Genomic DNA, 15763 nt, shown 5'->3' with positions numbered 1-15763 from the left:
TTTTCATCAGAACCAATCGATACGAATCAGTTCATAGTACTTGTACTGACAATACTTAGCTTTACACAACTTTTTTTTTTCAATTTGTCAGTAAACAGCACACGACTGTGTGAAAACAGCTGATTTGATTTTCCAAAAATCAGTACAGTACAGGCTAAAATATTATTATAAACAGCTGATTTCATTTTCTGGAAATTGATGAACAGCTGATCAATAACACCTTTCTACCGTGTTCAAAATTATTCTAACACAGTCCATTTATATTCCTTACACATTCATTTAGTTGATATAAAATGTTCATGCACATTAATTCTTATTACTTGTTTTTTTTATAACTCAGTATATTACTATCATAGCATTGTTTGAAATTGTCTCACAAGGGTTCATACTTATGATGCTGTACTATTGGTAATAAAAAAGAATAATAATAATAAACAAATGACTGCATGTCTCCATCTGATTTTCTTTAAATGAGGAATCTACATGCATGGTCATGCATGTATATGGTACTGTTTGTGTAGAATGTCTATGTGTAACTTTCATTTGGTCATTTTACCCATCCATGCAAAATATATGTAGACCTTTCATAAAACATCAAATTACTGTTGACATGCCTTATGCATGTAAATTGAATTGTACGATTTCCCATAATTATTTTTTGTTATTTGCAGTATAATTTGAAAAGTGCAACACTGATTTGAAACAAAGTATTGACAAAAAATGTAAGTAAATAACATATAATGGTAAATCTAATAACCATATGAGACAATTCAATTAGAAAAGGCAATTTTATTTACGAATGGTTTCATGTTTTCAAATGATTGATAGAAACCTATGTTATTTATTAATCTACAATTTTGAATAGTTCATGTTCATCAGCTGTAAGAGAGAAAGGTGCACTTTTAAGGTTAGGCCGGGTAAAATAAATGGGTGCAAATAAACTATCATGCACATATTAGGGATGAGAATGCTAATAATTTCAAATCGACCAAACCGAAAAGCGTGCGTGCCTAAAATTGAGAAATGCATATTACGTGCTTGTGAGTTGAGATCGAATATAGTAGGAAAAAAGAGACCTTAGGAAGGGTCGTATTATTCAAATAAAATCAAACGTAATACCACAGCATTCAGCATCTTGTTCTGCTCATGTTAGTTTTACAGTATCTAATATGCAAAGTTTAAAATCTACGAAGATTGTTAAGTAATACGTAAAAAAAAAATCAGAAAATTATCTCCCTTGCGCCGGATAGTTTTTCAACCAATGAAATAAATGTAATTGTTCATATAATGCATTTTTCTACCTATATACATTTTTCATATAATGTATTTTCCACCTATCACAAAGAAGAGAAAGTTCACAACCCGGAGACATTTAATTATTTCAACTCTCTTATTTTAGGAAGACAGTAACGATATTAATGTTCAACTTCTTGTCAGCCAAATAACGGTTCCCATTTCCTAGACTTGACTTTAACGTGTCGGATTCATTTGCTTTCTTTGCATTCATTAAGAATCTTGTTAAATGCATATCCAGCCCCCCCCCCCCCCCCCCCAACCGGAATGTCCTTCGGTATAATAAATTCACCACTCCTCGTTAGATAACCATGTTTTCCTTAGGTCAAATCAGTTTTTTCATCTTGTATTTTTTATATGAAGGCCCCTTACAATATTTCTTCTTAGGTTTGTCACTGACTTTTTACAAAAGTTTGTGGGTCGGTAAAGTCCATAGAAGGCGAGGCGATAACCATGCGTTTTATACGTTGTAAGGAGCTATTACACTGTACATCGTTAAGTATTAAAATTATAATTTTGTTTTAATCAAAACTAGAGTAAATAAATTCCTTTTTTAAACAATGTATAATCATTACCATTTTTTCATAGCGTGATTACAGTTAAGAACAACAGAAGGAATTGAAATGTTAAACCATTTGCAATTAATAAATATACACATCGGTCACACAAGAAATGTACATAAAAATACATCTATCAGAATTTGGCGTTAGTAGCATCATCGGGAGGACAGGCGGCGGTTAAAGTTTGACATTGCTGACATAGACCATTGGAGCTTTTTATTCTCCTCTCTCACAAATCATGTTGAATGTGTCTTGACACGGATAATCATGCCAGAAACCGAACTCTGACAAAACACAATTTTCATCTTTTTCCTTACTCTCGCCGTTCGGTTGGGAATCCTTCGAATCCCAGTTCGTGAAAACCAGTTCACTGTCTGAATGATCCCATACCCAAATGTTCTTATTTCTATCTTTGATGGCGCCTGTCCACCAATAGCCTCCTGAAACTAATAATCGATGAGTCTTTGTATAATAAAGATGAGATTTAACTAAGGTATCTCAAATCTCACGCTTTGATTTAGGTGCGCAGATGATCATTATATTTTAAATGAATAATTGCATTTATTTAAACATTTCAGAAAGATGATTATTTCATAAATACACAACATTCATTAAGAAAACCATTAGATTTTAAGAAAGTTTTAGAGTAACAATTTTTTTCTTGCCGCGGTTTTTTTTTTAGACGAAAATGACAGAAACAAGCAATTTTTGATTTTTTTTAATACACATTTCTTTTTATTATACTTTATTTTTCACATTTTTAACATTTGTAGGTATGTAACATATTACATAGGTTCTTTGTGACATGTTCAAAAATTAAATCTTGAATGATATACATTTAGCATAAATTCATGCAAATATCTAGAAAATGTCTGAAATTCTTAAAACCAAATCTTTCGAGAAATTTTACCTTTTTTACCTGAATACATATCAAGGCACACAGGAATGATCTTATAAATATTTTGATATTCAAAATATTTTCATTTCAAATCAAATTGTAACTATTATATAAACTGTCTATGAGTAAAAAGATCACAAAAGAATTTATGCAACTTTTAATTTTTTTTTCTAATCCCAATATTCAGTTAGACCATTATGCATTATTAAATACAATATCTGAAGAAATGATTTGCTTAATCAAAATTACTGACAACAAATCCTTAAACTGCATTTTAGGTGCAAAAAGGTAAAATTAAATTGGCCATAACTTGAAAGAATAATGACTGACCCCCATTGTCTTTGATTTTTCTAAATATGCTTTTCTACAGATTTCAGTGATATTCTTCTCAAGAAATTGTTGATACAAGAACATTAAGTAGTGGGATACCTAAGTGATTTGGCTTATCTTTAGTGTCGAGTTATTTTGGTCCAGCGTGCTTAGTTGGCTGTGTGTTTGAAAACAGTGAATACAATGCTTTGCGGTTTATTTCATTTCTCATGTGAGATTTTCTAATGTAAAACAGATTGTCAAGATTTACCATTATGCATAAAATAAATTGTGTTTGGGCAAATATTATGTAATTTAAGAGTTTCTTAAACACGAATGATTTTAAAGAATTATGAATTTATGTTAATACACATAATACACATTTACCTTTATCTTTCAACCAGTTTTGTTCTGCTTTCGAGTTGATCTCGAGAAGATATGACTTAAATGATTCGCATTTCTTCTGTAAAAAAATACATAATCTATCAAATATCTGCACAAACATAGGGATATGTTATAAATCGATAGAGAATTTCTAAACATTTAACATAGAACACTTATGTTTACATTCTCACAGGTAATACGTGAATATCGTAGAGGGGTAAATTGAATCATTCTCTATATTAATTAAGATAAAAAAGTTAAAATCGTGAGAACATTAGAACATATTCCAGTTTTACTGTTAGTCTTAATATCAATATCCTGTGACAATTAAAAATGCCATCTGATAGAATAAACTATATCAAAAATCTTAAATTTAGTCTGCCATATATACATGTACTTCATTTAAGAGGTGCATAGAGATATAAGGAATTAAATATAAAATGATGTTTTATAACAATAAATTTGTTTGACAGGTTATCAGGATTTTTCAGAAAACACAATAAAAAGCCATGTCATTTTTGTACTACATGTACACATTTATTAACAAATCATTATTGGCTAACGAAATGTATATAAATTGCCACCTACAGTCCCTTGAAAAGAAAGTTTTAAACAAGCTTTTGCCTCCTCTTCAAAATGATGTCAAATTGAATATTGGTAACGGAGTATATTTCACTTCAAAACAATTTTTTCAAAAATATCTTGGCTTTTTCAAAAAGCTTCAAATATCGGTGATATGAAAAGGAAACTCCTGGCATTTGATTAAGTACAATTATAAAACTTTAACATGCGAAAAAAATAATAAAATACGGCGGGCTTAGCACCCCTGCGAATCCTATTGTCATCTTAATTTAGACCATGTGGTTTTATTTGACATTTTTAGATTCGCAGTAAAAATCTTAGCTCGTATTTTTAGTTAATTTCCTAGAATCTAGGTACAGTAAAACACGCAGATAACGAAGTCCCAGGGACGGGCAGTAATACTTCATTTTAAGTGTAATTCGTTATCTCCGTTAAATTTACAACATGAAATAAAGTCTCAGGGAATAAATTGCACTTCGCTATAAGCGTCAATTCAATATAAGCGTGTTCGCTATAACCGTGTTTTACTGTACTTGTAGTCAATAATATAAAATCTAGAAGGTTTTTTTTAAATGAGTTCTAAAAATAAATGCCAATAGAAAATATAGCTTTTTTCTGCTGTTTCAACATTAAACATGCTTGGTAGCGAATTCGCCTAAGGATTAATTTTCGATCCGTGCCTGACCTAGATATAGTATCACAAGTGAAACAGACTATGCTGTTTTATGCAGAATGTTCCCTAAAAATGGCACGTAACATTAATAAGTTATTATACAAAACAGTCGCCAATTTTTTTAACAAGCATATTATTGCACACCAAATGCATCAAACATAGTAATAATTTTATCAAGCAACCATATGTTTATATTTTCAACCACGTGTAAAATGGTTGAACAAGAACGATAACTCTGTTATGAATATCATGTTTTAATTTAAATAACCACTTAATGATGACATAAGACATATACCTTAATAAATTTCATATTTTAACAAAAATAAAGGTAGAATATGATATGAAGCACGACCAATAATTCCGTTTTTTTGAGAATACCATCCGAACACTTTTACTTCCGCTCAAAATTTCACAGGAATTGAACAAATATCAAGGAAATCTCATTTCAATTTTCATTAGAGGGCCTCTGGATTTATTACTTTATTACATTATTTTATACTTAGCAACGACGAAGAATACATTCCAAACATATTCGCAGGGGTGTTTGTGGTTTTGATTACTTTTACACGGACAAATATGTTTGTTTGAAGCAATGCTTTTCTTCAAAGTAAGTGTAAATGATGTATACATATTTGAAAAAATGAAATTGGTAGGTTATTTGAATATAAAACACAACGTACCTTGGCATCATTCCAGGTCAAAGAAGTTTCTATGAAACAATATTGATTCTTGAAGGAGTTTTCTTCATAATCTGAGTGTACATTGATAAAAAGTACATTGGTTACGATATATCTGAACTGTATTTGCAAAACAATGAACTTCAGACAATTCAGATGTAAAGAAATATTTAGTAATATTCATTTTCAGTATGTCCTAATATTAATACCAGATGACCTAAAATGGTAACATATTATGAACTACGCAGACAAAATACATGCATATGAATACTTTTCAGATAAAACACGAAAGAGCAAATGGATCTCGTTTGAAAAGGCAAATGTTAAGAACAAATTTAAAGGTAATTTTGAGTTTGTTCTTGTTGATAGATATAACTATTTTCTCTGGCTAACCTCATACTTATTCTTCCTGTATCATTGTTATTAGCGTGTGCATTACAGTTATACAGTCAGTAATTTCATGAACATATTGCTAAATATTTAGGTTGCATTTATATTTACATTTCAGATAACTGTAATGATGATTATTTTACGTATTGATTACGATAGATAGATAGATAGATGGTGGGATAGATAGTGGGATAGAAAGATAGTGGGATAGATATAGAGACAAATAGATCACAGATAGAACACTTAATAAAAAACTTACACATATGGTATTCATTCAAACATTATTTCAGAAACCGCAAAGAATGAATGTAATTTCGTAAAATAAATATGTTTTTTCGTATGTCTGAATTGCGTGTTTCATTACAATACGTGATTTTTTAACGAAAAGTTGTTGGTATGAGTACATAGAAAAATGAGTGACCCAAATAATTCATGCGTTACTTTGACAATTTGAGCCAGTCTGATGGTATGCAGGAATAACAGCTAATCGCTCAAAAAGTGAATGCGTAAATATAAAACGATATGTGTCCGTCATCTCAGACAGACAGACTGATGAAGACAGAATAGAAGACTTACATGTTCCGTTTTCATTTAAACACATACGATGAAATTGTAAAAATTCTACCGTCCCTGAAACCAAAAAAAAAACCAGTATTATTGTTGTTGCTAAGTGCAATCAGTTTTTGTACTTCTATGCAGAGGCGGACCCAGCAATATGATAAGGGGGGGGGGGTGTTCCAGACAGATGATATAGAAAGTGCTATAGAAAAATTCTTGGAGAGGATCTCTTTGTTTGAAGAATCTGTAACTTCATCGGGAATTACACTATAAAACGAATTTACCTCCCCTGATTTTAAAATTTTTGTAAGGTGGTTCCTGATAAACATACCAATGATAAATATTAATTGGTTTTGAATTGTTTGTGAAGTGTATTGTGCATTTTTACGACCCTCCAAGAGATGTTGCCTTAGAACATTATCACTGTCAGATATCAATGACAAAATAGCATGGAAATTACCCTTGCTACCGGTGGTAGAAGTACTGTCGTCCCTGTGCCTCTCAATGCGATGTTTTGTTTTCCACATAACAAGACAACTTTAATAATGCTTTTAAGAATGTGTTCATTTTTTGTATATCAATCCGTTGGCCTCTTAAAGTCTATATCAAACACTTTCTTTTGGATTTTGAATAACTGCAGCGAAAGAAGATCCTTTGACTTTTAATGATAATCGCAATTTGCGTTATTTTCAGGAACGCCTTCTTTGCCGACAGCTTTAGTTAAGTTTACAAATGGTCTTGAAACGAGAACTGCATATTTGCCACGACCTGTCTGAGGTGGGAATAAATGCAATATTTGCAAAGTCTGCCGCCCAAAATGGGACTGTAAACCAACCAAGGATATTTTTATCAACCATGAATATTGGAAAGTAAGCGTGTACTTTTTTAAGGGTCCCTTTAATAACGGTTTGCTGGCAAAACTGTGAAAAGTTTTCATCAGGACGAAAGTGGTGTTTTAGAAATGTATACCTCTCTTGATCAGTTAAATGAAATGAACTAGAGTTTATCTCCCGATGTCATATAAAAATGACTGAGCATCACCAAAGTCCTTTGAAGGTTTTTCCTCCTGAGCATTGTTAGCAGTAGTTTTCCCGCTTTTGCCACTCATATGTATTAATGTTTAACTTTTTTCCCGGAACTGATGCTTCAGAACACTCAGGGACAGAGTTTGGCACATCTGTAAAACTCTCAGGGCCAGAGTTAGAAATATCTTTACATTTGGAAACAGATTTAGAAACATCTTTACAACACCCAGGGACATAATAAGAAACCACTTCACAACAATCATTAGTAAAGTGCATATGCAAATCCAGTCCGTGTATCTAGATAACCATCTCGTGACCAAATAATGCCAAAATTTGCATCAACAACTCAAGGTGAATCGAAAGGGGAAATGCGGTCATGAAAAAGAGGACAAAGTTTTTCATTTGCGTTTGGATACATAAACTCTATATTTAATTGAAGTAGGTTTGAGAGGGCCAGAATATGTATCATTGACGACCATTTTTTATCGGTACACGTAAACAGAGCCTCGTGGCGGATAGCCGCCTCTCTGTCTCTTGTTCTGTAAAAAAGGTCACTGGCTTCGCCTGTAAGTAAAAGGGAAAAAAGCGTATCCTCGTGATCTGAAAATATCCTTGTATGTGACACCCTGTTTTCTAGCACAGAATGGTTTGCATATTTTTTAGATTTAATAAGCAATTCTGCAGCGACAAGTACACGCAACTGTGTTGAAAGGGAAATGTTACCTGCTAAATAGACGGAAACGCAATTGAACAAGCAATTTCCATCACCGGATATTTGAAGTGCTCTCCTAAATTGGTGCTCTATATCATCTGGCACTAACACTGATGCAATAGCATCTTCAACAATGTTTCGAACTGTTGTGTTTTGATTTACATCCTGTAAAACCTTTTCACAAATCTCTTGCGTCAAAAACTCCGAGTCTTGAAAACATGTATTTATGTTTTCATCCAATATTGCATTACGTAATTTTTCTATTCTCCACATGTTTACTTAGTCAAATGAAAAACGGATGCTGAGGGAGCGTACTATATTTTACTAAACTACACTGTATCCGTATGAATTAATCATTCCGAAACAACTTAATATAGACACATTTACATATTATATCTGTTATATCTATTCTTATAAATACGATATTTTTCGAAGTATTTGTGTTTTAATATATTTGTGAAACATAAAATAAAAATTGATAATAGTCGTCTATAATATACAATTTAATGGTAAAAAAAACCCCACATTTCCAAGAGAAAGGGGGTATGTTCCAACCCCCGGAACACCCCCCCCCCCCCTCTGGATCCGCCCATGCTATGACAACCTTTAAATGCGCTTAAAAAATTATCCATCATACAAAACAAATTGATATATTTGGTCATTACGTTACTGATTTTATGTTTCTTTGTTATATTTAACGAATATTATCTTGACGAATTCAGGGACAAATGTTACAAAGCTCAACTTTTTTTGTAAAAAAGAAAGAAAAATGAACAAAGAGAATTAAGCACCCAATAACTGTAAGACTTGTTTATAAATCATATCTTTGGGTAATGAACTTTAATAATCTAGTGTTTTATTAAATAATTCAAATAGTTAAGGTAGTAAATGTATATACAATTTTGCTTAATTGTTGAACTTAACATAACATCTCATTCATAAACATACCTCTAACAAAATCAAGTTGATTTTTTAAGTTGTCCACTTGAGTCTGCAATAGCACGTCCCGATCTGTTAAGAATAAATGTAACATTTGAAGCCTAACTTTTGATCTGATTGCGTTACGTCAGTGACATGTCAAACAAACTAACAAAAAAAATAACATAACATTTTCAAATTCATACGGCTTAGAAAAAAAAATCCATCCACTATTTTTTTTACACATTTTACTTTTGTTAACATTTGGTAACAAATACTACAATTTAGGTAGTTATTTAGAGACACAACTCGCAAAGTTTGTCACCTATCAAAAGTTCATTTTATCTTAATACTGAATTTTAGTGTCTTGTTGAAATTTTCTACTATTAAATCTCAATGTTTTCAGATATTTTTTTTTTTACAATTTCTATAGATAAATTGTTGTGATAACGAACAGTGATTCAAAATCAAACGTCCAAAGAAGAAAAAAAAATACAAAACAGGATCATAGCAGACACGGATTTCTCCAAACTTAGCGAACTAATCAGGCGACTAGGACATTTCAAAAATTAAAGAAAAAATATTATTTGCAAAAGATTTCGAGATCCAATGATATATTTTTTTTATATATTTATCTTTATTATGATACCATCAATAAATAAATAAATAATAAATAAAACAATGAATTACATGTTGTCGGAGTCGTAAGAGTAAACGACTAAAGTGGGTGATTGCAGGATAAAGGTATATGCATCAAAATGCGTGATTGTAGGATAACAGGTTATACGTTATAGTGCGGAGAAGGTGGTTAATAATGGCATAACAATAACTACGTAGAACTTCAATCAGCATTCGGAAGATTGTACATTGAAGTATTGGCTGACCATGTCGTTGTATCGATCGTAGAATGATAATTTCAATCGAGACCATTGATAATATTGTTTTGTTAACTTGTTTGTCAGTAGTTTGCATCTTTTCAGAAATTCTTCTTACATAGAGCATGCTCTAGCCTATCAATCACTTGCCAGACAAAAACACCATATGCAGGTGATGAAGGTACATAGTATATGTATATTGCTACATAAGTAAGGACAGATGAAGATAGAAAAATTAAAGGCATGTCGTTTATCAAAAAGTTTTGTTGTTAAGTTATCATTGATGTCTTTCTTTAGTAAACCATCTAAGTATGAAATAGATTGATTCGGACTCTGTGGTATCTTTTAGTTCAAGTTTACTGGGATATATCGAGTCGACGTAAGAATGGAAGTAACAATTGTTAATGGATAAAACGCCATCGATTTACCTAAATAGCCACAACGAGTGATTTCTTTTTTTTCATGTACAAGTCCTTAAAAAACACTGCTTAATAGGAATAAAGAAATAGTTCTGCTCACATGTGAGCGCCATTGGAAGCCATGGGATGACTAAATCATATTTCAGCTGGACGCTAAAACATGGCTTTCTACCCGTGATTTTCTTTAACAAAGAAACACATTCTTGATGTATTGGTAGATGCTGTTCTATAAACAACCTACGCTATAGGAATGTTTTGCGCACTTTGCAAAATTACGCACTTTGGCATTTTTTTTTACTTTTTAAGTGCGTTACATTTGGAACAAAGTCAAGTCATTCTGAATAAAACAATATTAATAGTCCTGTTAAAAATGTCAAAAGACTCAAATATGATAAATAATTTCTATAACCTTATTTAGCTCAAAAGGAAATCGAAAAAAAAGAACCCATGATATGTTTAGTCAACATCAAAATCAGTTTAACAAATTGTCGTTAAGATCATTTTGTTTTTATAATTTACACATGATGAACAATAGTTCAAAAGTTTATGGCAATTTGAATATCAAAATAACACTATAAGTGCACCTTGTTTTCTTCCTGTTTCATTGTTTTACTTTGCAAGTATATTTTTTTCTTTATAGACAGGGGAAAATGATAAACTAAATGATTAAAACAAAAGATGGCCTATTTTGAGATTGCAAATAACATAGGACCAATTACAAACATAAAAAAATGAGATGTATTAAAACCTCTAATAATTTATGAAACATATTCTTTAAGTAGAATCATTATATGTTATTTTCTAAGAGATTTGGATAAAGACCCATACGTTATAAATGCTTTATAAAAAATATCAATATTAGAATATGAGTCAGTATCCAGAAATATCACTAATCTTATCTTTTTTGCTGAAACATTGAACTCAAGTCACAGAACCATGCATATCCCTTATAATTTGTTCTTAAGCTTTTTTTTCTAAGAAAAAATAATTTAAGCTTTTGTATAAATACCTTGTTTTTCTTTAGAGTAAAAACTTCATTTATGTATAGCGTTAAAACCTTGTATTATATACCATATGTTATACATGTAACACACGTTTATATCGAGCATTATACAAATTGGTTACTCATTGGTATCCCAAAACAAAAGGAAACTAATATCTTGCCATGGGATTATTTTATTGTCAATAACATATGTCTCGTTCAAAAAGGAATGACTACCATTCGTCACCTACAGTACCCGCAACGTTATTCTTTACAATCCTATCCTATCGTATCGTGCATATGTATTGTTCTATCGTGCGTTCATCCTATCCTATCGTGCGTTCATCCTATCATGCTTATCGTTTATAATCAAATCTGCAATCACCAGGAGTTAATTTGCAAATCTTCAAAAGTAAAATATTTAATAAGGGAGAAAGTAAGGCATACCCCCCCCCCCCCCCCCCCCTTTGATTTTATGTGACACAGTTTGTAAATTTGAGAATACATTTTTTTTAATTTTTTTTTTAGCCTTTTGTTTGTCGATATATTATTATATTTTGTTTAAGTTAACAAATTTGCGGGTTATTCTTAGTTACAAAGACTAGTGGAATAGGTTTTAACCTTTGTATTATTATCAGCTGCGAGAGTCATGTCTTTGTCGTAACTTTCAAGCTAGAATTGATTGCATTTCTATTTTAGAATCCTTTTTTAAAGGTCTGTTTTATATTCCCTTGGGATTTCTTTTTATATAGTAAGTTCGCTCGCATTCCCCATATGGCCGCTCGTCTCTCCCTAGACGAAACCCTAAAAACGTATACATTCCGAGTACTCCTTCCTTCATAGTAGTGGTATGCATTAGCTTGTTACCGTCTTCCTTTCAAGACGGTATAAATAAAGAGTTGATATAATTTACAGTCTCCGGGTTGTGCACTTCCTGCCTTTGTGATTGGTAGAAAATACATGATTTGAAAATTTAGATTATTTCATTGGTTACACTACTGTTCGGCACAAGGGAGATAATTTCTAATGATCGTTTTCATGTACGACTTAATAATTTTTGAAGATTTTAAATCTTAAAAAGTGAGAAAACCAAAAAGCCATACAAATTGCCATAAATGAAATTCAGCCTTTTGATTTTCAGGTCAAACTAGTTGAAAGCAGTTTTCTATAATATATATTGAAATTATTTGCTTTCATTTATTATTTTTATTTAAGTACAACAAGTTATTTGCACCTTCTAAAAACTAAGTGTAAAAACTTTGTTAACCAAAATGCTGAATGGAGCGGTATAACTTTGAATTAATAAAAATAATACGAGTCCATGATCCTTCCCAAGATCTATTTTACCCTACTATAGTCGATATTAACTTACAAGCTCGGGTAGGCATTTCTCAATGTTGGACAAGCAGGTTTAAAAGACACATGACATAAAAATGTTCCAAACGCCAAGGTATGTAGATGAAGATGACATTTATATACGAAAAAAGAATTGAATTGTCTTTGATGACTAATTGCTGTTTAGGGTTCGCTCTAAAGACGGTAAGTTTAAAAAAAAAAGAAGATAATCTTGTTTTATTCATGTTTTTAAATCAAGGGTTTGAATGCCAATAAATACATTTTTTGAATACCACACTGTTGAGAAAAATAAAATGTTTGCTTCGTAAGTGAATTCATGCAATTGATGATTATACATGTAACTCATGGGTTGGATTTTAGTTTTCATGAAAAAGTATGATACATTTTTTTTTTCGTGTAAATTTTATGAAAAGTTTATGTTATTTGATGTAAGCGAACTTTGCAAAAGCAGGGGACCACTTCGACCACATAGCACAACTTATAGTTGTTTATACAGTGTATGTTTGGGAGTTTAATTCAAATACATTTTCTAAATTTAGCTTGAGTAAGTCACTTGGATCTGATGTGGGATGGGCTTGTAGTGAATAAACACTCTTGTCCAACTCATCATAGGCTATTTATACAGTGGTAATTAGTTCTTCGAACTGCATGTAAGTGTAAAGGGATGTCCATCATAATTGACACGCAGACATAGATTGCAATCGGAAAGGCTTGATTTTTATTATGAGTGTCGGAGATATCCCTAACATAAGTGTTTAAAGTGGTGTGTACAATTAGTGTAAAGAATTGGACACATATTGACCAAGATTCTCTGTTGGTGTGTTTATTATCGAGATGATTTTTCTTCCTGTTATATGACAGCATTGTTTTATAGGAACCATTGTTTTAATAACATTAAATTAGCTTAAGTCCAATTTGAGTATTTAAGAGGGGCTGATCCAATCTTTAGTTTTCGTAAGAAATTTAAAAGTCACAGTGAATTTTAACCCTTTGTTTTCATATATGATTTTTTCTTGAATCAAATTGTTTAGACACTCTCAATTGTGATATAGATTTCTAGGTAGTTTCTTTTTTTCTTTTTTTAACTATAATATTGCTTTAACTATGAAGTCAGCTCTGTTTATGTTAATGCACATATTTTCTATCCACCTTTTTATGACAATAAAAGGGAGTTTCTTAACTTTTGTAATGCTCTCTGTTAAGGCAAACTCAAATTATATGACGTTTTCTCAACTTTGATCGACGACAATTCTAGTTTGGTTCAAAAGCAGCCTATATCAATAAGGGTGAAGACATCCCTTAAGTTGACATACGATGTAAACACCGACTGGAACGTCAATTTGAAAGTTGTAGAACATAAACTTATAACGGGTTGTTTAATAGCTGAATCGATTATGTCGTTGCTATAAATAATCAAGAGTTTTGTTGTTTTTTTTGTGTTTATTCTTGTTTTAGTTTTTAATATATTGGTTACATTGAATAAAGATAAGAACTCGGCAATAAATTTAAAAACGTCACAAAGTTAATATTCAGTTCACTTAATGGCAATGCTTCATACTGTTTAATTATACAAGCGGCATATATGTTGAGAAACAAATCAATGATTGTACTTTTCACTAGATGTGTTAATAAGCCACGAGTGCCCCTGCATGAAACCAAAATTTCAAATGCCAAATTTAGCATAAAAGTTATTTCAATGCTAAATTGAAAAGAAGCTATAAATCCTTAAAACATTGTATGAACATAGTTTCATGAGGCATAACTCTGTAAAAAAATCATTGGACTTGAACCAAGTTCAAACTTGACGACCTATATTACTTAACAAATTAGCCTTTTATTACTTATCAACATTGATAAATGGGAGTTGTAGTTTACATGCATTATACTAAGATAACAGCCATGTTTGATCCGTTCTTCTTTAAAATTAATGATGTTACCTTCAGAGAACCTGACGTCAAGATTTTTCTGCTGAATACAAGTTATATTTGTATCATTATATGGATAAAATATCTATTTGATCAGACATAGAGCCAGACCAGATTGGATTTGACAACTTTTTGGTGTTCCACTCGATTATACAAAAATATGAAAATCTGCAAAAATGTCATAGGCGCCTTTCTATGATAGGCGAGGGATAGTATGATATGTAGGATTCTGTTTAGTTATAAGGATTCAACGATTTTTTAAACGTCTATTAGTTTAAATCTTACCGTAGGCTTCCTTTAAACGTTGGTCCATCCCATTGACAAGGTTGTTTCTGCATCTGTCTTCATACAATGGTTGCCCATAATAACCGCCCATGAAACAAAAGCACATTGCCACTTGAATCAAATATAATCCAGACATTTTTATTTCCTTTTGGTTTTTTCGTTGTGTAATTTCAAATAGTAACTGAAAGAATAGCTCACAATTCAAAACGTATACAAGGATAAAATCACTTAGGGGAGTGAATATCCCGTGTTACATTGACAAATGACAGTCTGAGTCAGCTAAATCTTGTAAATATTCCATGCTGTATTTCTAGGAAAATCATAGAGGAAGTAAATTATATATATATATATATATATATATATATATATATATATATATATATATATATATATATATATATATATATTACTCAAACTCAATAAATGGGTGCAAATGAAAGTGGGTATTGGAAGAAAAATGAAACAGTGTCCTCATTGATGGAATATTGTTTTTTCAAAAAAATAATATGTAAGGTTTATTTTTCTAAAATATTTTTAACATCAAAGAAAGCGTTTTTTTGTGAGCTCGTTTCAAACATTGACCATTTTTCTGTAACTAAAGTACTAAGAAATATCCGTTACTAATCCACATGTGGTTTGTAAATTCTCAAAAGAGACATAAAAAGGAAAAGACCCTAATAAATTATATTTTTTTATATGAAATACATAAAATAGCTGCAAACCAGTTTAGGCTTTCGTTGATACTTCCGATTAATTTCTATCTATTGTCAGCTAAAAGAAACGACCCGAATAAGTTTTTACCAAAATCAAATGTCATGTCATATTATCTAATCATACAAACTAATTCATGTTTAATAGACACGGACTAAAACTAGACTTGTGTTCAAATTTTATTCATTTAACTAACACCAAAACATATAAACATTTAAACAAAATAAAAAG

At 31.2% G+C, this 15763-nt stretch overlaps 1 protein-coding gene and 1 long non-coding RNA gene across 2 annotated transcripts in view; one reads left to right on the top strand and one right to left on the bottom strand.

The window, feature by feature from the left end:
• Nucleotides 1-668: 668 nt before the first annotated feature.
• Nucleotides 669-15763, top strand: part of LOC136273786 (uncharacterized) — a 194663-nt gene continuing 179568 nt past the window's right edge. The window contains exons 1-2 of the long non-coding RNA XR_010712017.1: nucleotides 669-722; nucleotides 5655-5717. This is a non-coding gene — a long non-coding RNA (uncharacterized lncRNA). The remainder of the gene's footprint in view (nucleotides 723-5654; nucleotides 5718-15763) is intronic.
• Nucleotides 1684-15120, bottom strand: LOC105346030 (perlucin-like protein). The gene is made up of 6 exons (XM_034465757.2): nucleotides 14822-15120; nucleotides 9010-9072; nucleotides 6343-6396; nucleotides 5380-5450; nucleotides 3448-3523; nucleotides 1684-2299 (listed from the first exon to the last, which is right to left on the bottom strand). Exons 1-6 carry the CDS (start codon nucleotides 14955-14957, stop codon nucleotides 2070-2072), a joined length of 630 nt encoding a protein of 209 aa, XP_034321648.2. The 5' UTR covers nucleotides 14958-15120; the 3' UTR covers nucleotides 1684-2069.

Source organism: Magallana gigas, chromosome 1 (assembly GCF_963853765.1).
Source record: "Magallana gigas chromosome 1, xbMagGiga1.1, whole genome shotgun sequence".
Lineage (NCBI taxonomy): Eukaryota > Metazoa > Mollusca > Bivalvia > Ostreida > Ostreidae > Magallana > Magallana gigas.
Note: the sequence above shows the minus strand (reverse complement) of the source record. Positions and strands in the feature narration are given on the sequence as shown.

What these genes read in the sequence shown, in the direction of transcription:
- LOC105346030 (XM_034465757.2), bottom strand. Translation starts at nt 14,957, where the DNA reads ATGTCTGGATTATATTTGATTCAAGTGGCAATGTGCTTTTGTTTCATG. An exon ending in TGACCTGGAATGATGCCAAG is followed by an intron (nt 3,524 to 5,379) that starts GTACGTTGTGTT and finishes ATTTTTTTACAG; the next exon opens with AAGAAATGCGAATCATTTAA. An exon ending in AAACTGGTTGAAAGATAAAG is followed by an intron (nt 2,300 to 3,447) that starts GTAAATGTGTAT and finishes ATCGATTATTAG; the next exon opens with TTTCAGGAGGCTATTGGTGG.